The sequence below is a fragment of the Symsagittifera roscoffensis genome, chromosome 4, assembly GCF_963678635.1.
Source record: "Symsagittifera roscoffensis chromosome 4, txSymRosc1.1, whole genome shotgun sequence".
Classification (NCBI taxonomy): Eukaryota; Metazoa; Xenacoelomorpha; order Acoela; family Convolutidae; genus Symsagittifera; species Symsagittifera roscoffensis.
Window position 1 is genome coordinate 11,691,554 of NC_087065.1, and position 26,195 is coordinate 11,717,748.

The 26,195-nt window shown below is 41.8% G+C and overlaps 4 protein-coding genes across 5 annotated transcripts in view; 1 reads left to right on the forward strand and 3 right to left on the reverse strand.

Moving 5' to 3' along the window:
• Window positions 1–26,195, reverse strand: part of LOC134845160 (mucin-19-like) — a 581,930-nt gene that overhangs the window by 318,243 nt on the left and 237,492 nt on the right. The gene's annotated exons all lie outside the window — the stretch shown is intronic.
• Window positions 1–26,195, reverse strand: part of LOC134845161 (ubiquitin-like-conjugating enzyme ATG3) — a 426,844-nt gene that overhangs the window by 163,166 nt on the left and 237,483 nt on the right. The gene's annotated exons all lie outside the window — the stretch shown is intronic.
• On the reverse strand, window positions 16,023–18,561 carry LOC134845162 (NAD-dependent deacetylase sir2A-like). The gene is made up of 2 exons (XM_063862045.1): window positions 18,235–18,561; window positions 16,023–16,238 (listed from the first exon to the last, which is right to left on the reverse strand). The coding sequence occupies exons 1-2, from the start codon at window positions 18,388–18,390 to the stop codon at window positions 16,050–16,052; spliced, it is 345 nt and encodes a 114-aa protein (XP_063718115.1). The 5' UTR covers window positions 18,391–18,561; the 3' UTR covers window positions 16,023–16,049.
• LOC134844060 (uncharacterized) lies at window positions 19,381–23,562 on the forward strand. 2 transcript variants are annotated; one of them, XM_063860530.1, is made up of 5 exons: window positions 19,381–19,774; window positions 21,466–21,668; window positions 22,127–22,247; window positions 22,511–22,770; window positions 23,080–23,562. In XM_063860530.1, the coding sequence occupies exons 1-5, from the start codon at window positions 19,717–19,719 to the stop codon at window positions 23,332–23,334; spliced, it is 897 nt and encodes a 298-aa protein (XP_063716600.1). In that variant the 5' UTR covers window positions 19,381–19,716; the 3' UTR covers window positions 23,335–23,562. The 2 variants fall into 2 exon arrangements, with proteins under 2 accessions (XP_063716600.1, XP_063716599.1); XM_063860529.1 differs by having other exon boundaries at window positions 19,383–20,161; window positions 23,080–23,559.

Sequence of the window (26,195 nt, forward strand, 5' to 3'; positions counted from 1 at the left end):
AAACTGACTATGTCCGTTCCCCCCTTCTGATCCGACCAGGGTACCTACCTTAACCTGATTTTAAATTTGGATATCCGCTTCTTATAACCAACGCGTGTAAGTATCTAATGTAACTAAATCGACTATGCCGAACAATTAGTTACTCTAATCCCTTTTTACACTTTACAACCGCTAACCTCTAACCTAACCAGCCCCCCTTCTAACCTCCCCCCTCTTTAGCCCCCCTCTTAGGCCGAAAAATCCCTCAGGCGCCGGGTGCTAAACCTCTCGAGAGAAAACCGTAGACCTGTTTCCAGGCCTGCTTGTGTAAAAACTTCCTCAAAACAATGGGGCTCCGCTTATCCAACTTTACACTTATCTCCTATAATGTAATGTGGATTTTAACGATACCCGTTTGCCCAACTTGAGAACACCCCTGTGCGTCCTCTTGTAGTGATCCCGTGCTGGTTGTCTCCGTTCTACACTTGACAGCAGCACCACCTTCCCACTTGGCTGGTCACCTCTTCCAGTCAAGTTTCCAGTCGGTTCAGCTCAGTCCTTCTGAACCATTTTCCCACTCGGCTGGTCACCTCTTCCATTCAAGTCTCCTAGTGGTCTGGTTCGATCCTTGTGAACCACCTTCCAACTCGGCTGGTCACCTCTTCCAGTCAAGTGTCCTAGTGGTCCGGTTCGATCCTTGTGAACCACTTTCCCACTCGGCTGGTCACCCTTTCCAGTCAAGTCTCCTAGTGGTCCGGCTCAATCCTTGTGAACCACTTTCCCACTCGGCTGGTCACCTCTTCCAGTCAAGTCTCCTAGTTGTCCAGCTAAGTTGCAAGCTATCTGAAAACCCTTAACAACGCCCCCCACTTGGGCACCTTATTGAGGTTGCTGGATTACATTGCAAGGTTGATCGAAACGATCGGTCTTATAAAACAGTATGGGTATACTATTTAATTAATATAAAGGTTTGATCCAACTAATCTGGGGTCAAAGTCGCTGTCGTTTTTGTTTTATGGTTTTGTTCCTTTTTCATTCTTTTTTCTGATTTTTGTTTCGCTTTTTGTCTTTTTGCTCGTGTTTTTGTCCCCCTAGTTACCCCCCCCCCTTTACTCGGTTAGCTAAGCCTCGTTCGGAGAGCGTACCAGGAAATTTTCTCAAGTTTTCTTAAAAAGCTATCACGGTACAACCGGAAGGTTTACACGTTCCCGCTGAACCGTACCACTGTAACAGTCGCCTACTTCGGTCACATATGAGGCTTAAGAAAAATAGGCCCTATAGCCATTGGCTCAAGAGTCAGGGACACTATCTCTTGTGTTTTTCTACCTCAAGAACGGTCGGAGCCAATTCGGTTCGCTTGCGACATGAGACTAGAACCCGTTACAGCTTAAAGGCTGCTACCAAAATGTCCCCCCACTTTAAAAAATAAGAACGTTCCCATACTTAGGTCTAAAAATACCCAAAATACACGAACGCCGTTAAAATAGGGTCGGAACAATCCGTTAAGTTACTTTTTATTAGACAGTGGAACTTTGATCCATTTAAGATGGATCAACCTAAAACTCGCCTTATCTCAACATAACAATCATAAAACACACTCGAGAAAATTAAATTTGGAACTCACATGTCGACGCACTCGAGTATAAGGAGTAATTAAATTGATGAGCAACTCGAGAATTAAATAAAATAACTTGAGTAGTTCAATACTAATCGGTTTTAATAAAGAAAATAAGTTTAGACTCTAGAATTGAAGTTTTTGTCTGAACCATTGGGAAACTCCAGCTGTCTACCTTTCCGTTGAAGGTTCAATCAAGTTCAGTTCGAATAATTGTACTCTTCTCTCGCGATTATCTCGTCTCCTATTTCAGGATAAGACGGCTCTACTCGTGTCTTATTTTGTATCTGGAAATTGCGAATAGCAATTTCCTGTTGTTTTCTTCAGTATTTTCCCGCAATTGTAAATTCGGTCGTTCTGATTTTTCACTTTTTGTTTTCAGTTGTTGCGAGAAAACTGAGCATGACAGGCTCCATTCGAAATTTTGAAAAGCAAAACTTCACTCGAAAATCACGTATGTTTGTGTCCCTCAAGGTCAAAACTTCCAGATATGACCGACTGGCACATACTCCCCGGACTCAAGAACGATGTCCTCATCGCGTGCTGCCTCCGTCAGTGAATCCCCAGAAATCCGAGTGTCACTCAAGATACAGCGCCAGTGGTCATTTACAGAAGTTTGCAGCAGACTTAAGTTTATCTACCTTCCAAAATTCACAACCATATAAAATTTTCACACTATCGCTAAACAGCAATCAAAATCTGCACAAACCTGCACCTATGAATTCTCGCTTTTTAAGCTGTTAATTTAAAATTTCTTTTGTCCTATTCAATCAGGAAATTGTCATGCAGCATTTTGATTTATATAATAGATATAGCATATTACTAACAATATCTCATTTGTTAAAATTTCTTTTTCGTGAACCCAGATTTCATCCAAGTTCACCCTCGAGCCCCCTCCCTCTCAAGACTCAAGACTCTAGATATTCCTTTTGAGCCACCAGCTCACCTCGTGTTCTTCACCCTCGAGGTACCCGACCCAGATATATTTGACACTGTGATCTGTTTCAATAGTGCCTCTTCATCATCGGAGCTGATCACAATCTCCTCCCAAGCCTTCAGCTGTTCATATGATCGCATCCACTCCCTTTGCTCCTGCAATCTCTTCACTTGATTTGGTAAGCTCTTCACCTTCGACTCCCGGTTCAAACAGAAGGAATGGTGAAGACTCAGGCTTACATTCTTCGCCAGGTCCTCCTCCAGTATCGACTCCCTCGCTCTAGTGTTGTTTCTGGATACTCTACCCACTCTTTTCCGCCCCGTCGTGATCGCATTTCGATGGGTCAGCAGAGGTCCCTTGAAGGCATCTGGTCCTATCTCGGCCTGGAACTGTCGATATTCCTTTTGATGTTTCCTCATGTGATCCTTCGTCACCACGTATAACCAGGACGTTAACGTCGCGCGAAACCAAGGAAAGAACCTCAAGCGGCTCCACATGTGTCTGACTTCCATTGGTATGGCAAATACCTTGCATGCGGTGTCGAACAACTCAAATTTCCTGCTGTAATCTTTCGCGTGAATCGACTCTGCCGTTGGCGTCTTCGATTCCCGATACTTTGCTATATTTTCTTCAATCAATCGTAGAGCCAGCATCGTGCTCACCACCAAGATGGTCACCTTTTGCTGATGATCGGGCAGTCCCAACGACCTGATTTCTTCCACATCCCAGATCAGGCAGAGATTGGCGTGGTCTGGGTACCACACTGTCTGCGCCAGACAGTGGCATGGACAATTACCATGAGTGAGGTCGATGCTCCTAAGATTGCGTTCTCCTGAGGCTTCTAGGAGAGGCTCAAGTTCCATCATTTTCTCGTGTATCACGTCAATTTCCTCCAAGTTTGGAGCACCAACCATGGGTTTTCCGATCACGTTTTGTCTCTCATGGTCACTTGTGTTTTCACCCTCCAAACCTAGAAGTTCTTCACCCCATATTTCACTCAAGTCGTCCCTCTGTTCTTTCGGCACTGTTCCTCGGATCTTCCTCAACAGCTTGTGTGAGTGATGCGACATCCGAGCCAGTCTTACACACTTGGGCACTGAGAAGGCCTTGTCTATTAATACCCTTTGGCTGGATACTCACCATCGCCATGTGCAATGGGTAGTGGCTGCCGCATAGGTTGGCCATCACTGACCCCACTAGGGATTCGCATTTAGAGGCAGACCATAGGCTTCGCTCATAGGAAATCCCATTTCCGCTTCAAGTCCGACCTTCCAGCTTTTGATGTGTTTCTGGGTCACCTGCAACACCCCGGACCATGACTCCACGCTCAACGCGGTCACCAAATGGTGTTCAGACTCTAGCCTCTCCAGTGACTGCAGACTGCACATTCTCGAGAAGAATCCCAGAGCTGTTGCTATATTCAACGTGGTACTCGCGTAACACTCAGCCACTATCTGTACTTCACTCTTCTCCCTCTCAAACCAAGTGACTAGATCTTCTTTTTGGAAGGACTGTATCCTAACGCATGACCGTCCATCACAGGTGTGCTCGCCATTCCCACACGTCGAGTCAAGACAACTACCCGGCTCCATTTTCTTCACCGACCTTACGTTACTCGTCGCTTCGCCTGACTCCTTCGCCTGAGGCAAGATCAGCTTGTGCACTATATGCCAGATCTTCGTCCTCCGCTGGTGCTAACCTCACTCGCTCCGAGACTTCCTCGATCAGGCTCGCATGGGGATGTGGACACCAGGAGGGCCTGAGCAATTTCCACACCACTCCCAGATTCGTGGTCAACATGCCATTCCCGTTACCCATTTTTAGTTCGACTCTTTTACTTGAGCGCGGCACGCTTATTACTTCCGGTGATTTCTCGAGAATCAAACCTAGGCTAGGCCTCTCTCTCTCCACAGTGTCTATCTCCATTATCTTCTCTGTCCAGAACTTCAGCAGCTCCGCCACCTCGTAGTTTCTGTGGGTACCCCCAGCTTCCATGTCCAAGAAAGGGTTGTATGCCATCCCCATCACTCCAGACATATACTGGTACTCTCCCTTTTTGTTGGGTTTCAAGTACTCTCCTGACGAAGCCAAGTTACGGTGTACGTCGTGTTTCTCCTCAAACTTCTTGTTGTAGAATCTCCGTATCTCATCTAACTTCCTGTGGCTCTCTAGAGATTGCCTAGAACCATCCTCTTTTTCTATCTCAGTACTCTGGTACACATTCAAGATGACTGTGGAGACTCTCCTTTCCAGCGTCTTGCTTCCAATTGCTCTCTTGTGACATGCTAGGATGGTACTATCAGTCATCATCGACATTGTCCACCTCAAGAAACAGGTAGCATCTTTCCTCCTTGCCAGACTCAAGCCTGAGTTATCCCTAGCAACGTGCTGCACCAGTACTCGATACACCTCTAGATTCTTGCCTCCCAATTTCAACTTATCGTACGAAGTCAGTGTCTCTAACTCTATTCCCAACAGGCTCCACGCGAACATCAGTTGTCCTGCGGTTCTAATGAAGGGATTCGCCATCAGCGGCGATGCCGATGAGGATGTTCTCATCGCTTCTTCGAAATGATCCTTTAACAAGTTCTGCCAAGTTCTCTTCAGTTGGCTCCCCAGTTCCACTTTGTTGATATCAGCCTTCTGCTGGGTAGCCCAGTTGCGTCGTTTGCGTGACACTCCACTGTCGAGCTTCTTCAGGCAGTCTTCCAATTCCTGCAATGTATCCAGGGCCACCCACCACGGTCGGGAGGTGTTCCTCGTTTTATTCTTCTCAAGAGGATTGCTAGTCACTTGCTTCCCAGTGGCCTGGTGTTCATTTGAGACCCATTCTTTGCCGACGTCCACTTCCCAGGTCTGCCAGCTCGTCGAACCTCGCTTCATTTTCGTCCTCTGAGGCTTGAAGTCTTCTTCTGTTGTTGAGCTAGTGGGGATTTCCATCTCTCTTTCTACGTCGAGCAGTTTCCTTGGCTCGTAGCTACTCTTGTAGGCCGCTGTCTTCCATCGTGCCAGAACCATGGGGGCCGTCTCTCTCAAGTTTTTCTCCGAGACCGCATCCGCTGAAGGACTGCCCAATCCCTTCACGTCTCTCTTCCTCTTGCGAGACCTCACTTCTTTACTAGGGGGCGTTGTCGTTATCATCATTGATTCGACCTCCTTGTCTCCATCCAACCCTTCCAACTCTTGCCTCCCCCCTGCTCGAGCCTTAAGGATATTAGTACTTTTAATTATATTACTAGTTCCGACCTTATCCCCCCTTACATGTTCAATTATTTTTTTTTCAGTTGTTTGTTTCAGAGTAGAGCTGTCTTTACATTTGTCTTCCTTGGTCTTCCGTGATGCCTTCCTCAACTCGGCCATCTTGCTCAGCAGCTCTCCTCTAGCTATCTCCTCTAGACCTGTCCCCATCAGGACAAGCTCTCCGAATTTCACAACCGTGCCCCTCAGCTCCTCCTTGAAATCATCCAATGTGGTCTCGTCATCCACTTCTCGATTAAAATCGCTCAAGAATCCTCGCCAAGCGTCCTCATCCAGAGTGCCTAGGAAATCACTCTGTGCCTTCTTTCCGCACTCAGGAAAATCCAGAGTGCCTTCAATCCAGAGTGCCTTCTTTCCGCACTCAGTAAAATCATCCCCATGTTAGGATTCTCGCTCGTCAGTGGTAACTCTAGATTCTTTTGGGGAGATGAGGTCAGAGGTGGCGTGGGGGTGTCTGCCCAATTTTCTCCACTCAGATCCTTCAACAGTTATTGCGTGGTGAACTCCTCCTCCGATGGTTTTTGCTCCGGTGTGTTTCCCACTTCGATATCCTCTCCTGCCTCGCTGAGAGTCTCGTCCATGCTCTCCTCTCCCGATTCTGCTTCTCTCTATCGAATCCTCCTGAATCGATCTTCTACGGGACCGCTCCTTTTATCCCCAGGGGTGTCCACCGATAGGGGTGATGGTGTCGCTGGACCCGTTTTCTTATACTCTGTCAGAGCCACACACAATGGGCCTGCTGCATCCAGCTCCTTCCCCTCCTGTCTCATCTCAACTTGCTCCAGTCCGTAAGGTGCCCGGTACCTCCTCGTGGCAAACATCATCTCATCTCCTTTCAGTGCGATGTGTCCTTCCTCCACGATCATCCTGCCATCATCCCACACCGGCAACTTGTTCTCCAGACCTGCCCGCTCAAGTATTCTCAAGGCTTCTCGCACCTCGAATTTCGGGGGCATCGAGCCTCTCATTTTCTTGGCCTGAGTTGTCCATGAATTTATTTTCGCATCGCTGGTATGAAAATAAATTGCTGCAGTGTAGTCGATGAAGAGGGGATCCCAGCCATCGATTACTACCTCTGTTGTTCTTCGATTGCTGCTCTCGCGATCAGGGACGAGACCACCAGGGCGCTGTTCATCCCCAGGGTCATTCTCCTCACTGTTGGAAACTCTGGAATGCTTGCTGGTAGGACTTCCTTCTCCAATATCGCCTCTAGCTCCCTTTTCACCAACTCGAAGCTTTTCTTCCATGCGGGAATTCTCGAGTACTCTTGTCCATTTGCTGTCAGGGGGTTTAGGTTCCAGAACTTGGGATAGGTTTCGATGGGGCCTTCGCGCTTACCTCCCATCCTGCACTGCAGTTGTCCTCGGAAACTGTATGTCACCAACTCCGGATCCTTCACCTTTCCGAAGAGCACCGTGTTGCTCATTTGTGCCCTTAGCACCTCCTGCTGACACCAATTGAGTGTCGTGCCATCTAGTATGCTTATGAGGCTCAAGTGGGTCACTGAGTAGCGATAAGCTGTCACCAGAGGATCTGGAAACGCGCACGTGACGACCGGTCCATAAATGCAGGTTACGACCTCCTCTAGCCCCCGGATCATCCCCATGGGGTCCGATCTCATGGCAAGGCACAGGTCTGTCAACAGAGGCATGCCCCCATTCACTTTCTTCCATTTGTCTCGCGTCTTTGGGCTCTCTTCTTCACCAGTCAGGTGTCGGTTCTGCATCAGGAGGTACTGCACTAGCAGCGTCTTCAGCCCGGCAGCACACTTGTACGAATAAGTGTCAATGCTCGAGTGGGTTCTTCCCATCGTCAGGGGCTCCCCATATTTCATTAGCCGATGAAATGACACCAGTTCCGCACGGGTTAGAAGCACCAATGTCAAATATCCATCAATCCGGAGTGTGTCCACGCCCCGACTGAACATGTACGCTGGGCCCATATTGAACAGGTACCTTGGGTAAACCAGGTACAGTGCCAACAACAGACTGATGGGCATGTTCAAGATTTCCTGTATGAAGGCTCCAAAGATGGTCTCTTTCGCGCTGTACACTCCAGCCATGAACTCCTTTCCCCAACAAGGACTCAAGAACTCAAGAATCTCGTGATCCCTCTTCGTCATCAGCTCACCCCTTGCGTGCTCCCTCCAGAATCCTCCAATCGTGACCTCGTTGGCTGTTGTGACGAACCTGGCCACCTTCATTTCCCTCTTCTCGGCCACTTCCAGCTGCTCCTCAAGAAAATCCCAGATTTGTTTCACAAGAGGTGGGGCATCCTCTCTTGTCTTCTCCGTGGCGTTCTCCAGCCTTGGCGTCAGGAAGGGCCACCTGCTTCCCTCTTGTGTCAATCGATACACCATCGACTCCAGCTGCTTCTCCGCTGCGGCCACGTTCTTCCGTTCGTTGCTTGGCCCTCTAGACTTACTGGTGGAGCTTGTGGTAGTCAACTCCATTCTTCGAAACCACAGACTGGCCGTCAAGTGAGTCACTACTGGATGATCATCCCCTATAACCGGACTGAGCTTGAGTTGCCTAGCGAAGTTTGATATCTCCAGCAAGAGGACCTCGTCCAATACAATGAGGATGCCTGCCAGCTCGTAGAAGCCCCTCAACGCGTGGGACACATCCGCCCACGCCGCCGCCAGTTCTGACTTGCGAAATCTCAGGTTCGTTGGTTCCAACTCCCGATTTGGAGCTGCCATCAAAATACGCCACCCATTCCCTTCCGCTATTAAGATCAAGATCGCATATGCAAATTGCAGAGCGGGAGGTATGCTCGCGTACCCGGGGGACGTCGTGAACACCACTTTTGTCTTGGAGCCAAATCATGAGGCAACGTTCTCTTGTACTTCGTTCATAGCTGCAAATAACGTCTGGATAGCTTCCCAAATCTTCCTCGATGCTGGTACATTGCCCTTGAGCTGCTCAAGAAACCCTGTCGCATGCAAGTGATCATTCATTTTACCGAGGATTTTACCGAACCCTAAGGAGTTGATGACGTTGCCTCCTCGGCCTCCATGGGTGCGGCGCCCGGCAACTTGGTCCGGCTGTTCCTCGAACTGTCTCTAGAATCGGCCATCATGGGTGCGGCGCCCGGCAACTTGGTCCGGCTGTTCCTCGAACTGTCTCTAGAATCGGCCATCGCTCCCAGACGACTGGACAAAGCCCTCGGGTTGAAGAAGGGTGGATTTGGGGGTGGTCCGAGCGTGACTTGGGCCGTCTCTAGCAACTCTGCCTCCAATGCGCTTATGTGCCTTTGGAAGACGTCATTTAACCACTCCACCCCTCTGGGCCTGTCAAAGTGAATCCCATCCGAGGATGCATCGTCGGGGAAAGCAGATCGCTCCATCTGCTCGGCTACGTCCTGTAGTCCAACGGGGAGGACGCTCCTTTGGTGTATCTGCCTGATTATTTCATTCAGGTTTCACACTTTTGTATTCATCTCCATTGCATGTTGGTCCGTTTTCATGTTATAAGGAATGGTGCACACCGTGAGAATGGCAGGATCCATTTTAATCCGCAATTCCTCAAGAATGCAGCTCATCTTGTCATGCAGCTTCGTCACCTTCCTTGCCTCCCCCCCTAGACACGTCGTTCGTCCCGACCATCAGAGTTACCGTGTATACTCTTGCCATCCCTAGCATCTCAAGTGTTGCCAACATCTGCGGCGTCGCAGCTCCAGCGAAACTCAAGATCCCCGTTTGCCAATGGGACTGAATCCGGGTCAGCACCCGCAACAAGCTGTCCCCTATGATCAGGTGGACCGCCCCCTCAGGCACACGTGGCTGCGTGAGGTATTCCACCCAAGCCGCGTAATGGAAGCAATCCCTCCTGTCTCTCTGCGCCGTGCTCCAATCCATCCGATTGTGCCTGTGGTATCTGCCTTCCGTATTCTTCTTGTAACTTGAGATCACCACACTCCTGACAGGTTGCTCCCTCCATGTCGAGGGTAGCTCCACTCTTGCTGGACTCTCACGACTCCTTAGCTGTAGCCGCTCGTGCAACTCTTTCAGTCGTGACGAGCTACCGCTCACCTGACTACTACTCGGAGTTGAACTCGGGGTATATCCAGGCAGCGCGATGTCCATCAACGGGCGTATTATTTGTTTCTCTAGGCAACGCAGGGAGGACGCTGATTCAGTTGGTATCCACACCTCCAACCCCTCATTCATATGTTCCTGAGCCGCGCGATCAAGGTTAAATCGTCCCTTCGATCTAGGAGCTTCGTCCACCTCCATACGCGACTCTGGGCTTGAGCCGGTAACCATCCGCTCTTTGGGCCTAGCCCCTTTCTGCATGTCAAGCTCGCGTTGTCGTTGCTGGATCCTTTCAAGCTCCGACTTCAGCTGCTCACAATTCGCGGCATTCTCTCGTACTCTTTGTTCCTGTAGATGCTCAGCTCTCAACATATCCAGTTCCCTCCGCGCTTGGTCCTTTTCGACGACCGCTTGATCCCTCTCAAGTTTCGCCTGATCTCTCTCAAGCTTCGCTTGATCCCGGTCGAGGTTCGCCTTGTTCCTCTCCCTCTGTGTCCTCTCAAGTTCTCTTTTCAGACTACTGAGGTCAGGATACGCCTCTTCCGTTTGCTGCGCTCGCGTCATAGAGGGTGTCTTACTCGTGTGTTGGCCCGCTGACCTTGCTGATGGTCTGGTTGGTAGTGGGAACTCCCTTGCGCCATACTCGGTGTTATTGCTCAAGCCAGGATTCCTCGCCAATTCGAATCCCCTCACCCCTCCATCCACATTCCAGGACAGCCATCTGGTTTGCTCTTGGTTGGATATTCCATCGGTGGTGTAGCCGACCATCAAAACCGCTTCTGTCGCAGACTCCCGGCACTCGCCCTGTTCCTCCAACTGGAGGATGGCATTCAGCATCACTGTATCTTATTTTTTTTTGTGAAAGATATATTTCTTGAGATGCGAGCATATATATCAAAATATTTCTGATATAATTAATCAAGTTTGAATTTTTGATGCTGAAATTCAAAACAAAATATTTTCACTACATTTTTTAGAAGCACAAAGAGGAAAGGATCTTTAGTTTCAATGCTTTTTGTGCAAAATAAGGCAACTCAGCCCAACATTATAAGCAGTTGGGTGATATACGATAAAAAAAGCCATTTCAGACATAACTCAGCTGCAATTACTAGTCTAAAAACGGCATATACATGCTTGTGATCTTTTGAATACTTTGGAACAATTTTGGAGGTCAAAAACAAATCCGGTTTTGACTTACAAAATGAAGGAAAATCCACTGGCAAAATTGTATTTTTTTAGAGCAAATTTAGTTTAAAAGAATTAAAATTTGCCCGTGTTCCTATAAATTAGCACGCACTCAGCAGCTATTTCAATGAGACTGCTCGGTTAAAAGCAACGCCTTGAATGTTCCGATTGCCTTTTAAAGTCTCTAGAATAGTGCTCGGTTTGAAAAAATTTCAGAAATGGATCCTTAATTTTCCTTACTTTTGAAAAGTAATTCCCCACACTGCGTAAAGTACAAAGTGATATTCCAAATATAGCAAAATAAAGTAGACCAACTAGCATTCTTCAATTCAATACAATCTATTGCGCGTTAATCACCCCTAATTGCCAATCTTTAAGCCCTTCTAACTTTAAGAAAAAGGTGAAAAATCTTATAAATTTGAGCTTAAAGCAACAAAATCTTTCGGTTGATATATAAAAAAATTCTGTCAATAAATCCTTATTAAAAAGTATAAGTCTGTCTGGAGAAAAAATCACTCGAGCACAAATATTCCGGGCCTCATGCACTATACGGCTAAAAATCAAAATGTCCACATCTTTTTTGTTCAAATTCAACCTCGAAATAATAAGGATGAATCTGATTGCTTTTTAGTGTTTAATTAGCCAAAGAACAAGGACCGGCATTCAACTAAAATTTCCAGCAGATAAATTTTATTCTGCTGAATTTTACCTCATTTTACTAGATTTGTCTCGTCTGATACAATGAATTGTCTGAGTACAGCATAAATGTTAGCTCAAAATATAAAAATACTAATTTTGCGCCGTTTTGTGCATTAGACCCTATATTCCGTCACTATCTTCAAAAAAAATCGAAACAGCAAATTGATACGTAATGTTCCTAGATCGGTAGGAAAACTTGAGGACACATTTTTTAGTCACTTTTAGTAATTGCAGTAGTAAAATAACTTCCAAAACTGTTCTAAAAGTTGTTAAAAGTTGAAACTATATACACAGAGGCGAAGCTTCACTTCACAATACGCGACAAACCGCCAAGAGCTTAGAAGACCGGACGAAATTAAGAAAAAATGCTTAAAAAGATGAAAAAAGCCCTCGAACTTTAGACCTACAGATTTAAAAGCTACTATCACCACGATGCATCCACTGTCTCTTAGTCTCTTCAAACACTAGTCAGAAATAAAGCGGATGAACACATGCAATAAAATTGATATTCTAAGCTACAAAAGTGCCACAAAATTTGAGCACTAAATTATGCGAGTTCAGTTGGCAAAAAATGCTCGTAATAACACTACGCTCGCAAGGTCGTTATGTACACAAACAGATCAGTTATTCTGACTGGTGTTTATTAGCTTAGGAAATTAGACAAGCAAATTAGACGACCTGAAAGTTAAAGACTCTAGACTATAACTTACATGCAAATTCCGTGAAATTTATTTACAGAATCAATTCATCTGTTGCTTGAGTAAACACTGGTTGTCTAACCACAAATCTGCTTATAAATGTTTATTTGTGTAACTTAAGCATTTCAAAACATAATTTGTTTTTGTTCCGACTTTCGATACGAAAGTGACGGAATATTTGTGCTCGAAATGGGTTTTTTTTCTTCAGACAAATTTCGGCTTTTTAACTAGCCATTTTTGACGATATCTTTTTATATCATTCGAAAGCTATTGTTGTCCTGAGCTCAAACTTGAAAAGATTTTTCACCTGTGGTCATTTTTCGTAAAGTTATGGGGGTTTAAAGATTGCCATTTTGGCCAATTTGGGACAATTAACGCGCAATATATTTCGCACTATTAACGCGTAAGCGGAGAGTTAATCCGTCTTAAAATCGTTCCAAATTGGTTGAAAGAAGCTTATTTGCCATAAATGATTTGTTACAAGGAGCGAAATCTATCCTTTTGTACTTAATATGGCGTGTAGGGGGATGATTTTCATAAAAAATTTCAAATTTTAGAGAAAAAAAAACTTTTTCAATTGTTTTGATACATTTATTTTTTTTGGATGTTATTACTGCTCCATAAAACCTTCAAAGGCAGTCGGAATATTCAGGGCTTCGCCCTGGTACGAGCAGACTTGTTTCGATTTATTGTTTTCTAATTAACTCACCATAATAATTTTGATCAGTTCTGAGACCATATAGAGTCTATTTGTTTTTGTGTAACCTCATTCTTAAGAAAAAATGTTGGTGTTCTTATCGGGGGTTGAGAATTTAGACGATAAGCAAATTAAACGGAGGTACTTGAAAGGAAATTAGGCGATTTTGCTAAATTGCACTTCGAAAGTGAAAATAGACGAAAGTGAGAGAAATCAAAACGGTTTGCCGACAAAATGCATGAGAAAAACAAAATTATTTGCAGACAAGTTAAATTTCGGTGGCCGAAAGTTTTAAAGTCAATCCTGCAAAATTTATTCAATTCAAAACTCTCCTGTTATATTCGGATTCGACATTTTATGTTCATTTAAACTAATTGTTTTGACATTTATGTTCTTTTTGTATTTGTGAAACTTGACTCTAAGAAAAAATTTTGTCTAAAATGCCAGATCTGTAAAAAACAAATTTCGCCTAATTTCCTTTTTGTAGCATCCGTCTAATTTGCTTATCGTCTTATTTCCTAGGCCCCGTTCTTATCGTTTAACTTCACAAAGAGTTATCGTCTAAAATTATTTACTGTCATCTAATTTGCTTATCGTCTATTTCCAAGGCCCCATTCTGACTACAGCTCTCTTGCATGCCAGTGTACTTATTTATTTTCCACGCAAATTCACCTAATACAAATACATGTCAGATGGAGTCAAGTGAAATGTCATATTTATATCCGAATATTTTGAATCAAAATGCAATGATTCGAAATGCACTTAATAATGAAAAGCAAAAAATAATGCAATTAAAATACCATTTTTGATGCATTCTTATTTCAAAATAAAAATTCAACACAGTAAAAAAATAGGCCACAATATTATTTTCGTAATTTAATAAAGGTATGTTAACTTGTTCTGAAGCTTAAATTCAAACCATCCCAAACACAAAAATATCTATATTTAAAAAAAAGGAAGTGTCAACTTTTTTTGAACTGTGCGACAGGGAGAGCAATCGCAAATTGTTTTCTATTTTCGGCAGAGTGATCAGTTTTTTGAAAAATGCTATTTGAAGCCAGTGGAAAAACCTGTGGCACCAGACGAAGTGCTCGAAGTGGGTTTTTTTTCTTCAGACAAAATTCGGCTTTTTAACTAGCCATTTTTGACGAAATCTTTTTATATAATTCGAAAGCTATTGTTGTCCTGAGCTCAAAATTGAAAAGATTTTCACCTGTGGTCATTTTTTGTAAAGTTATGGGGGTTTAAAGATTGCCATTTTGGGACAAATAACGCGCAATACATTTCGCACTATTAACGCGTAAGCGGAGAGTTAATCCGTCTTAAAATCGTTCCAAATTGGTTGAAAGAAGCTTATTTACTATAACTGATTAGTTACAAGGAGCGAAATCTTTCCTTTTGTACTTAATATGGCGTGTAGGGGGATGATTTTCATAAAAAATTTCAAATTTAAGTAAAAAAACTTTTTCATTTGTTTTGATACATTTATTTTTTTTGATGTTATTACTGCTCCATAAAACCTTCAAAGGCAGTCGGAATATTCAGGGCTTCGCCCTGGTACGAGCAGACTTGTTTCGATTTATTGTTTTCTAATTAACTCACCATAATAATTTTGATCAGTTCTGAGACCATATAGAGTCTATTTGTTTTTGTGTAACCTCATTCTTAAGAAAAAATGTTGGTGTTCTTATCGGGGGTTGAGAATTTAGACGATAAGCAAATTAGACGGAGGTACTTGAAAGGAAATTAGGCGATTTTGCTAAATTGCACTTCGAAAGTGAAAATAGACGAAAGTGAGAGAAATCAAAACGGTTTGCCGACAAAATGCATGAGAAAAACAAAATTATTTGCAGACAAGTTAAATTTCGGTGGCCGAAAGTTTTTAAGTCAATCCTGCAAAATTTATTCAATTCAAAACTCTCCTGTAATATTCGGATTCGACCCGTTATGCTCATTTAAACTAATTGTTTTGACATTTATGTTCTTTTTGTATTTGTGAAACTTGACTCTAAAAAAATTTTTTGTCTAAAATGCCAGATCTGTAAAGAACCAATTTCGCCTAATTTCCTTTTTGTAGCATCCGTCTAATTTGCTTATCGTCTTATTCCTAGGCCCCGTTCTTATCGTTTAACTTCACAAAGAGTTATCGTCTAAATTTATTTACTGTCATCTAATTTGCTTATCGTCTAATTTCCAAGGCCCCATTCTGACTACAGCTCTCTTGCATGCCAGTGTATTTATTTATTTTCCACGCAAATTCACCTAATACAAATACATGTCAGATGGAGTCAAGTGAAATGTCATATTTACATCCGAATATTTTGAATCAAAATGCAATGATTCGAAATGCAATTAATAATGAAAAGCAAGAAATAATGCAATTAAATACCATTTTTGATGCATTCTAATTTCAAAATAAAAAATCAACACAGTAAAAAAAATAGGCCAACAATATTATTTTCGTAATTTAATGAAGGTATTTTAACTTGTTCTGAAGCTTAAATTCAAACCATCCCAAACACAAAAATATCTATATTTAAAAAAAAGGAAGTGTCAACTTTTTTTGAACTGTGCGACAGGGAGAGCAATCGCAAATTGTTTTCTATTTTCGGCAGAGTGATCAGTTTTTTGAAAAATGGTATTTGAAGCCAGTGGAAAACCTGTGGCACCAGACGGTACTAGTTGATTGTTTGGTCCCTCAAAAACGCTGTGGTCAGTATGTTGCTAATTCTATCAGTAAGCAGTTTTATTTCTCTATATGGCAGTCGAAACGGGCCTAATTAGTCTAGCGGGTACGAATCCGGTAACCAACCCCTTAACCAATCATCTAAACTAGTTTTGTCACGGGACCAAACAAGTAAACTAGTATCCAGACATTCACTTAAAAACAATTTTCATAAAAATATCTATTACTCATAAATATCAATTAAATTGTACAATGTAATTCAGGACAGTTCGCTGATTCGTTTCTGGATCACTTTGTCCGTGATGTCTCTGAGTTTGGGTGCATCCACATAAGAGTCACACTCGAAGCACCACACGGAGGAGTCCATGAAACTGAGGGCCACGAAGTGTGTCTGTTCACTGGAATGAGTCAACATGTGTCCATTCGCATATCTGCTGCATAGGATTGTCTAGAGAAAAAGAAACCGACGAATTTTGGGGTTTTGAAATACAGGATTGTCTGAGAGAAGAAATCAGCTTTTTATCATACAGGAGCATACGTAGAGAACAAGGATATACTGCAAATTAAGCGTCACACAAAACTGATTTAACAAAATATTTTTACACAGGCGAAGCTGAGCTTCGCACCACTTGCGATACAACACAAGAAAGCCGCTAAGTCGAAAACAAAATCAAAAATGTCGAAAAAACTAGATCCATCAAAATGAATAAGGCTAGTTTTGAAAAATACCATGACAATAGAATGTGAGATTAGCATCGGAAAAAATTTTACAAAGCGGTAACAAAGCCGAAAACACCGTAACCCTTGAAGCCGAAAAAAATCAACAAGACCTAAGACTTATAAAAACTTAACAACTCCCCCTCGCCCTCAAAACACACACACATTAAACTTTATTTCCTCGTCATATGAAACAATAAGAGGCCACTCAGCCGATATAAAATAGGCCGAAACCTACTAAACCGAAAAAATGAAATTAAAAAAGCCAAAAATTTTTTTAAAAACCTATTAAGTTCTCCTTAGCCTCACACACACATGTACATACAAACACACGCACACGCACACAGTTCCTTTAACTATTTTGATGTTTTCTCTGCGGAAAAAAATTTAAAAAAAAAAACACTAAAAGCAACTACGATGTTACTTGCTTACAACAAAAACACAATTCTACGATGCAGTAACTAAGCTGACAAAATATAAGCAGACAAAAATAAGATGACAATTTATTTACCGATTGAAAAAAAAACAGGTCCTGTCAGATTCGAACCCAGGACCTTTACAGTCCCAGGCGTATTCGTTACCACCAGACCAAGTGCGCCAGAGACGCAAAGACATTTGAACTTATTATGAACTAAACCCAAATTTACCATTTCTAAATTATTTAGTGAAAAAAAGTATTGTACCCGATTGCAATACCCTTGCTTATCGCAAGGGTAAAAAGTCGAAAAAAAAACCAATCAAAAAAATTAAGGACTAATAAAAAAAGTTCACTCACACGCACCTACAAGTGTGAGTGAGTTCACTAACTCACTCACACGCACCTACGAACTTTTTTCGCTCGTCGAAAGACGCAACAAGAGGAAATTAAGCCCAAATGACATAAGCTGAAACCTATCCAATGGAAAAAAAGGAAAAGAATAAAAAGCAAAGTCGAAAAAAAAGTTGTCATGAAAAACTATAATTTCTAACAAGATTTTAGCGTTTTGAGCAATCTAGAGGCGAGCATAAAAATTATTTTTCTCTCGAAATGAATCAGAATTAGGTCACTAAGCCAATAAAATGTAAGCCGAAATCATTTGGGCAGAATACAATTTTTCAGCGACAAAACATACAAAAACAAAAAAGAAAATCTAAAGTCTAAGTTAGTAGAACTACAAACAGAACATCAAAACACTACAAACAACAACAATGTAACTTGCGTACAGCAACAAAAAAAATCAGTTCTAAGATGTGGAAACTAAATTAACATAACATAAGCCGGCAAATCATTTTTTTGAAACTGAATTTTTCTCGTTTAAAAGAACAGCATGCTTTTTGATTCGAACCCAGGACCTTTTCCGCCTCAGGCGTATTCGTTATCTCAAAACCGAGTGTGCCAGAGACGCCTAAAAATTTGAACTTATCATGAACTGAACCTAAATTTACCATTTCTAATTTTGACTATTCTGTGAACAAAGTTATTTTCGGGAAAAGAAGTCTTGTATCCGATTTCAACACTCTTGCTTATTGCAAGGGTGAATAATTAACGATGGTACGTGTCTGTAACCAATTGGATCAAAACTATCTCCAACAAATTTTCTTAAGAGCATAAACTATCAACGAGAAATCGTTCCAGACAGGAAATCATAATTTGCTACTACAGTCGTAAAGTAAATCAAATCACCATGCACACCATAATGATCCCTACTTCTATGGGTATCGCAAGTCGTTGAAAATCACCTACTCACCTTGCATGTCAGACATATCCATGTCTCCTCCTGATTGCATCCATCCTGTTGGCACTCAATTGAGGAGTCGAGGTCACTATCGGAGAAGTTGTTCAGATCTGGTTCACTCAAGGCAGCAACATGTTCACAGTCCAACTTAACATTCACGGCGAACATTTTTGAGAAAAACGAACGAATTAACAATCAATAAACAAACAACAGCTGTAGACTCAAAACTATCTAAAAATAAAATTCAACTCGAAACTATTTTTTAATATTCAAAGGGAAATAAACTTCAGCCAGATATTTCAGAATCTAAACTGCAAGTGACAAAGCTACCACAATGATTTGGAGAGAACTACAAAAGCAAACAGCTGTTTGCTGTAGTTATGACATCATCGTCGTCATCATCATGATCTTCATTATTTATCAAATTTCGACTGTCATCATAACCGTCCACGTAATCATCGTCAACTTCAAAGTCGAGGCGAATTTTTGTATAAATTAGGACACAAACGCTAAGAGTATGTAGTCCCAGAAAAATATTGCTAAAAAATTGCAAAAAACACAAAACCATTAATTCCAGTTGTCAAAAAACCTGTACTTGTACAGTATACTAAAAACCAGTACCTGTAAATAATTTGATCACAGTCCCATTTAAAATAAGAATCGAAACAAGAGTAGCCAGTGGCTGAGCAAGTAGCAGCTAACTTTCATAGCCTTATTTTTTCCAAAAAGAAAATGAAAATATGTTCGAATCTTGTGCCCATGAATCCAATTACTAACCACGTGTAGACAGATTTTGATGGGTAGTTTTGCGACTTTTTATTACAGCTCGAAACAGGACTACTCAATATATAACTTTCGACCCGTCTGGAATTTATGTGAGACTTGGAATTGCGTGAAAACAAAATGCTCCAGAATCGAACTTCATCGGCACCTCGCTGGTCGAAAATAAAAACTTGGCCCAGAAGAAAAAAAATTAATATTTCCATATGAATGCATTACAAGCTTAACTTTAAAAACACCGCAAATCTGCTCATAACCAATAACTATTATCTGAGTTTTCATCTGAACCCCTTTTTTGTATTAGGTTCTCTACATGTTCCGCTATTTTCTTGGTAGAAGCTTAAGATGAGCAGCTATTCGCACGGGATTACTCACTATAAAAACTCTATATCACACTCAATATCTAAATTTAGCATTTAAACTGATATTGGAAAACTTGTTCTTTTAAAATTTCTGCCAGATGGCATTTTTATTGTGAATTGCCGATAGAATTTAAAAAGCACACACGTTCACTCTCCACATATTTGTGGTTCAATTGAATTTCACGCTGTTGATCATCACCAATACATCAAAGTTGCGTTAGTTTTGAACTTGAACATAAGTCTAACTTCAGTACTATACAACTGAAGTATTACTAACATCCATTTATACTAGTTGCTCAATAGTTAGTGACACACTAGATTAGAACTGAGTGTACAAATCAAGCGATCGACCATGGCAGAGCTCAATTTGTATTTTGCATCAAAGTTCGATAAAATCATCGTTCAAGCAAGTTAGTATTCAGCATTAATTTTACCAAGAAGTGGAATTATCTGTCCTAAGAGCCTCTAATTACCCATGGCTACGTGAGGTTAATTAACTGACTACACATTTTTCTTAACCAGCGTTTCATTAGAATTTATAACTCAATTTCTTGGAAGTCTTACAGCATCAAAAAGCATGATGATTGATCAGAGAAATCCGAAAACATCGCGAGCTGATTGCACTAGCGGTTGTAGAAAACAAGCGAGACTCTATATTTCGCCCAAACATGAAGGAAGTTTCCAGAAATTTTCATCTGTCATTCGCAATCGGTCAATCATAACTTACTTATTACTTGCCGCTTTTCTTCTACAAAACACAACGCCAATTGAAGCTACCGAAAAAGTTCCCAACAATGGTCAAGATTATTCGACATCCGAAAATTCTCAATCAAAAATTTCAATTGAGACAAAATTGGGAATATATATTTTAGTTTTAAAAAACAGAATCTAAACGAGTATTTTCACTACAGCGTTGATTTCATTTCGACGAACGAAAAGAAAAAACCAAAGTGGGAACTTAAAAGGCCAATTTCTCAAATAGAGTTGCAAAAAACTGAAAAATAGACCAGAACCAAATAAGCATGAGATTTGGCCAGAATTGATCTGGTGCAACTTTTTTTGCGAAATTCAGACCCAAAACTCAGCACATTTTGGTTTCTTTTAGTCAAATACAAACTACGCCTAACTACTGGGTTGATTGTTGAGCAAAATATGTAGCTTACAAAATTAAGAGGTAGTATGGAATTTCTAAAATAAATTTTACAAAATACAAAAATTGTAATTAGAAAACATTTTTGAAGCATTTTCTCGCATTTATGGAGATTATTCCTTTCTTGGAATTTTGGGGCTTCTTAAGAGGCTCACTTTTATATAACTTGCTCAGCGATTGACTCGGTAGTATAGGTGTACTTTTTGATTGTTTTTAAGTATTTTTTGGGGCAAAGTCTTGGGTCCGAAATTCACAAAAAATGAACTTGAGTAAATCTGGCAAAAAAGGAAGCAGATTTTATTCCCATCACTTTTTTGACGAGAGGCAACCCAATTTTTAAAAAGACGTGTTTAAAATTTTTAATTTTGTTCGACTTATCTGTTAAATAATTTAAATCAGCACTATACTGACGCGTTCTTTGAGAATTTTTTCGCGAATCCAAATATAACCAAAAGCGTTTTAATATGATAGACACTTCTACCCTTACGAGCTTTCTTTGAGACTTTCAAAATGAGGGCGAGAAAAAACACATTACGCCATAGTTTCTTCTCTTTGCGATTTTTATCTGTTTACACTTCCAGACTATAACCAATCAATCCAGCCCATTATCACTAACAAATAAAAAAAAATCTGTTTAAAAAACAATACTTATCACTAACTAAAAATAAAACAATAAAACAAAAAAGGTCTAACTAAAACTTTTCATTTTTTTCATGATTTTCTTCTTTTTTATAATTTTGATTAAAAACCTCACAAGGTGGGAAAAATCAGCGCTACTTGCACGATAACCAAACATCCTTCTTTCTACTAGGCACTATTTCTACAATACGTGTTATCAACTGTATAATTATTTTTATTTTCACTGAACGAAAGTTATTTTTCAAATAAAACCAAAACTTAACCCTCTTTGCACGCTCGGATGTCTAACTTGTGTTTTCTGCGTGGAATTAGCCCCTAGAGTACCCCGTCGGAATGAGTTAAACTTCAAGTTCAAGGACGACTACTACGACTACGAGTATGGAGAGGGAGATGAGAGAACTAGAGTGGAGACTGTATTCAGATCCAGACACTTCATGCCCCTGTTGCAGCCGAGGGAGGAGTCATGTTTCACGGTCAATCTCAAGAAACACGACACACTCACTGTGTCAATGCAGGTCAGACTGATCAAGACAATTATTTGATTGCCTAAAATTTTTATTTCAATCACAAACTTTGAAAAGAACCGTTCAAAGCCAAATCTTTGAAAAAATATAATTATAATCTAAAACGCGTTTAAATTAAATGCCCTGTTTTCCTTTCAGAAGTTTGACTTACAAGCAAAAGACAATGAACCTCCAGAATGGCCTGCCAATGGTTTTTACTCAGATAAAAAAAATGTGAAAGTGCTCTAGATTTAGCTTTTGATAAGTCCTAATATTGAAAATCTTTCATAAACGAAGGGTGAAGTCTAACATAGCTCCATAATTTTTGGATCACAAAGACTATTATTCAAACTGCATCTGAGTCAACTGATCAATTCGATTTTCAGTTGGAAAAAATTTCACAGGAAGTTTCTCCGTCACTGCTTGACAAAATCAGTTGATATACAAAAAAAAGATTAAATCGATTCCAGGTTTTGAGAGGCGGGGATGGTAAACTGTGGCTGTTCATCCGAGACCAGCAGACCAAGAAACACCTGGATCCTATGGCACCCTCCAAGCAGACCAACAGACAAGTCAAAACACCCCACGATGGTAAGAACAGAGTTAGTTAACGACTCGAAACAAGAAGTATTTCAGCCACTCCACCTTTACAAACTATTCAACTAATTCATTTCAAAACGTTTTTAATGATATGATTTTTTTCCACGAAAACAAAAAGTTTCCCTATTAGTTTTGCAATTGAGTTTTCCAATTGCCAGGAGTGTTTTTTTTTGCAATCAGGGCACAAAATATAATGAAGTTGGTCAATTGAATCAACAAAAAATTGGGATAATGATGAACTCATTTGTGTCTAGGTAGTTTCGACATCTGTTTGAGCAACCGATGGGGTGCATCCTCACCAAAAGTGGCCTCTCTTGACATTTCCATATACCAACAACCAGACACTGTAGTTACCCCCACGGGCATCGCAGAGGCTGAAAATTTAGAACGAAATGAGGGGAGTTCAAGTGTAGACACTGAACAAGATGATCCATTCAGAGCAGGAGAAGAGGCTGAGAAGAAAAAGAGGGAAGAGGAAGAGAAAAACTACCTCGTCAACCTAGACGCAATCAAGGTCTGCTTTACTTTTTATTTGGAGCAAAATCAAGTAATCGTAATTTTAGAGGTCGATTTGTCTGGATCTGAAGATAATTCAAAGCAAAGTCATTATCATATAATTTCTTCAGTTTCACGTCAGACGCGGTTGAATGAAAAATTACGACCTGGTTAATATTCCAAGACAAACTTTGTACCGCTTTTTCGCTTGCCGCGATTAAAAAAAAACAGCCTTGAAACGTATTCAGACAATATTGGTCTGGCTATACAGAATGGTTGAAAAGGTTTCATTAGGTCTGGCTTTATTATGCGGATTCATTTATTCCAGGTCCACATCAGGTCACTCCAGATGAAGATCGGCCGGTCTCGAGTGGCGATCATGAGGGCCAGATCCTTAGTCATAAAAGACGCTTTCTTCCAGTCAGACCAGCAGAGATGGATCAACTCACTGTCCACTTTAGTATGTGTGTGCATGGTAGTGGTATATGTATCCGAAGTGTACCTTATTCGAAGATGGTTCAGCGACACTCGAGGATCTGCTAAGAAAGTGTACAGGGATACTGGCATGCGGATCGGATTGTAAATATTGAGATTAAACCAGCAGTAACTTAAAATGATTGGTGGGAAATAAACTATTTTTATTAAAATATATGTACGCATTGTAACATTCGTCTACTGCAGTCACACATGAGGCTTAAGAAAAATAGGCCCTATAACTATTGGCTCAAGAGTCAGGGACACTATCTCTTGTGTTTTTCTACCTCAAATCAGTCGGAGCCAATTCGGTTCGTTTGTGACATGAGACTACGACCCGTTACAGCTTAAAGGCTACTACTAAAATATCCCCCCACTCTAGAATTAAGAACGTCCTCATACTTAGGTCTCTAGATACCCAAAATACATGAACGCCGTTAAAAACCGGGTTGGAACAATCCGTTAAGTTACTTTTATTTAGACAGTGGAACTTTGATCCATTTCAGATGGATCAACCTAAAACTCGCCTTACCTCAACATAATAATCATAAAACACACTCTAGAAATTTAAATTTGTACTCACATTGTAGCACGCTCAAGAACTGGGAGTAATCAAGTCGGTAATCAACTCGAGAATCAAATAATATAATTAAAATGAGTTTAATGTTTGTCAGTTTTAACAACAAGAACAAGTTCGTACTCCATTCGAATTTTTGAAAAACTTAATTTCACCCCAAAATCAAGTGCTCTTGCTTTTCTCAAGGTCAAACTTCCAAATATGACCGACTGGCACATACTCCCCGGACTCAAGATCGATGTCCTCATCGCGTGCTGTCGTCTGCCAGTGAGTCCCCGAAAACCGAGTGTTGCTCAAGGTACAGTGCCAGTGATCATTTACAGAAGTTTGTAGCAGACTTAAGCTTATCTACACCCCAAAATTCACGGCCATGTAAAATTTTCACATTATCGCTAAACAGCAATCAAAATCTGCACACACCTGCACCTATGAATTCTCGCTTTTCAAGCCAATTATTTAAAAATTCTTTTGTCCCATTCAACTAGGAAATTGTCATGCAGCATTTTCGTTTATATAATAGATATAGCATATTAATAACAATATCTTGTTTTGTTAAAATTTCTTTTTCGTGAACCCAGGTTTCACCCGGATCAACACTCAAGCCCCCTTTCCCTCTCAAGACTCAAGATCCATTCGAATCATCCACTCACCTCGCACTCTTCGCCTTGGAGGTGCTGCACCCTGAAGTACTAGATACGGCAAACTGTCTCAACAGTTCTTCTTCATCATCGGAGCTAATCACGATTTCCTCCCAAGCCTTCAGCTGCTCGTAGGATCGCATCCATTCTCTTTGCTCCTGCAACCTCTTTGCCTGGTTGGGTAGTGCCTTCACCCTAGATTCCCGGTTCAAACAAAAGGAGTTGTGTAGGCTCAAGCTCACGTTCTTCGCCAGGTCCTCCTCTAGTATCGATTCCCTCGCTTTGGTATTGTCTCTAGACATTTTACCCACTCTCTTCCATCCTGTCGTGATCGCATTTCGATGGGTTAACAGGGGTCTCTTGAAAGCTTCTGGCCCAATCTCGGCCTGGAACTGTCGATACTCCTTTTGATGCTTTCTCATGTGATCTTTCGTTGTCACGTACAACCAAGACGTCAGTGTCGCCCGAAACCATGGAAAGTACCTCAAACGGCTCCATATGTGTCTGACTTCCGTCGGTATGGCGAATATTTTGCACGCAGTCTCAAACAACTCGAGTCTCCTGCTGTAGTCTATCGCGTATATTGACTCAGCCGTTGGCGTCGTTGCTTCCCGATACTTCGTCACATTCTCTTCTATCCATCTCAGAGCCAACATCGTACTCACTACTAAGAGCGTCACCTTCTGCCGGTGATCCGGTAGTCCGATCGACCGAAATTCTTCCATATCCCACACCAGGCAAAGGTTCTTGTGATCTGGATACCACACCGTTTGTGCCAAACAGTGGCATGGGCATTCTCCATGGGTGATCTCAATGCTCCTGAGGCTTCCAAAAGAGGCTTAAGCTCTATCATTTTCTCATGCATCGTGTCATTATCTTCCATGTTTGGAGCACCTCCCACAGGCTTTCCGATCACGTTTTGTCTCTCGTGATCGCTGGTATTCTCACTCTCCAACTTTAAAAATTCTTCTCCCCAGATTTCACTCAAGTCATCTCTCAATTCTTTTGGTACTATCCCTCTAATTTTTCTCAGCAACTTGTGCGAGTGATGCGATATCCGAGCCAACCTCACGCACTTGGGCACTGAGAAGGCCTTGTCCACCAATATTCTCTGGCTGGATGCTTCCACCATCGCCATGTGCAGTGGGTAGTGGCTTCCGCGCAAATTGGCCATCATTGACCCTATCAGGGATTTTGCGTTCAATGGCAGGCCATAAGCTTCGCTCATGGGAAACCCCATTTCTGCCTCGAGACCAACCTTCCAGCTCCGGATATGCTTTTGAGTCACCTGCAACACTCCCGGCCATAATTCCACGCTCAACGCCGTCACTAAATGGTGTTCAGACTCTAGTCTTTCCAGTGACTGCAGACTACACATTCTCGAGAAGAATCCGAGAGCTGTTGCTATGTTCACCGTAGTTCTCGCGTAACACTCCGCTACTATTTGCACTTCACTTTTCTCCCTTTCCGTGATGTCTTCAAACCAAGTGACCAGGTCTTCTTTTTGAAAGGACAGTATTCTGACACATGACCGTCCATCGCAGGTGTGCTCTCCGTTCCGACACGTCGAATCCAGACAGCTACACGGCTCCATCTTCTTTGCCGACCCGAGCTTGCTCGTCTTTTCGCCTGACTCCTGCGTCTGAGGTGAGATTAGCTTGTGCAACACACTCAACTTTGCCAGATCTTCATCTTCCGTTGGTGCTAGCCTCACTCGCTCGGTGGTTTCCTCGATCAGACTCGCGTGGGGATGTG

What these genes read in the sequence shown, in the direction of transcription:
- LOC134845162 (XM_063862045.1), bottom strand. Translation starts at nt 18,390, where the DNA reads ATGTTCGCCGTGAATGTTAAGTTGGACTGTGAACATGTTGCTGCCTTG. An exon ending in GGATATGTCTGACATGCAAG is followed by an intron (nt 16,239 to 18,234) that starts GTGAGTAGGTGA and finishes CTTTTTCTCTAG; the next exon opens with ACAATCCTATGCAGCAGATA.
- LOC134844060 (XM_063860529.1), top strand. Translation starts at nt 19,942, where the DNA reads ATGATGATTGATCAGAGAAATCCGAAAACATCGCGAGCTGATTGCACT. An exon ending in CGAAAAAGTTCCCAACAATG is followed by an intron (nt 20,162 to 21,465) that starts GTCAAGATTATT and finishes GCGTGGAATTAG; the next exon opens with CCCCTAGAGTACCCCGTCGG. An exon ending in CACTCACTGTGTCAATGCAG is followed by an intron (nt 21,669 to 22,126) that starts GTCAGACTGATC and finishes AATCGATTCCAG; the next exon opens with GTTTTGAGAGGCGGGGATGG.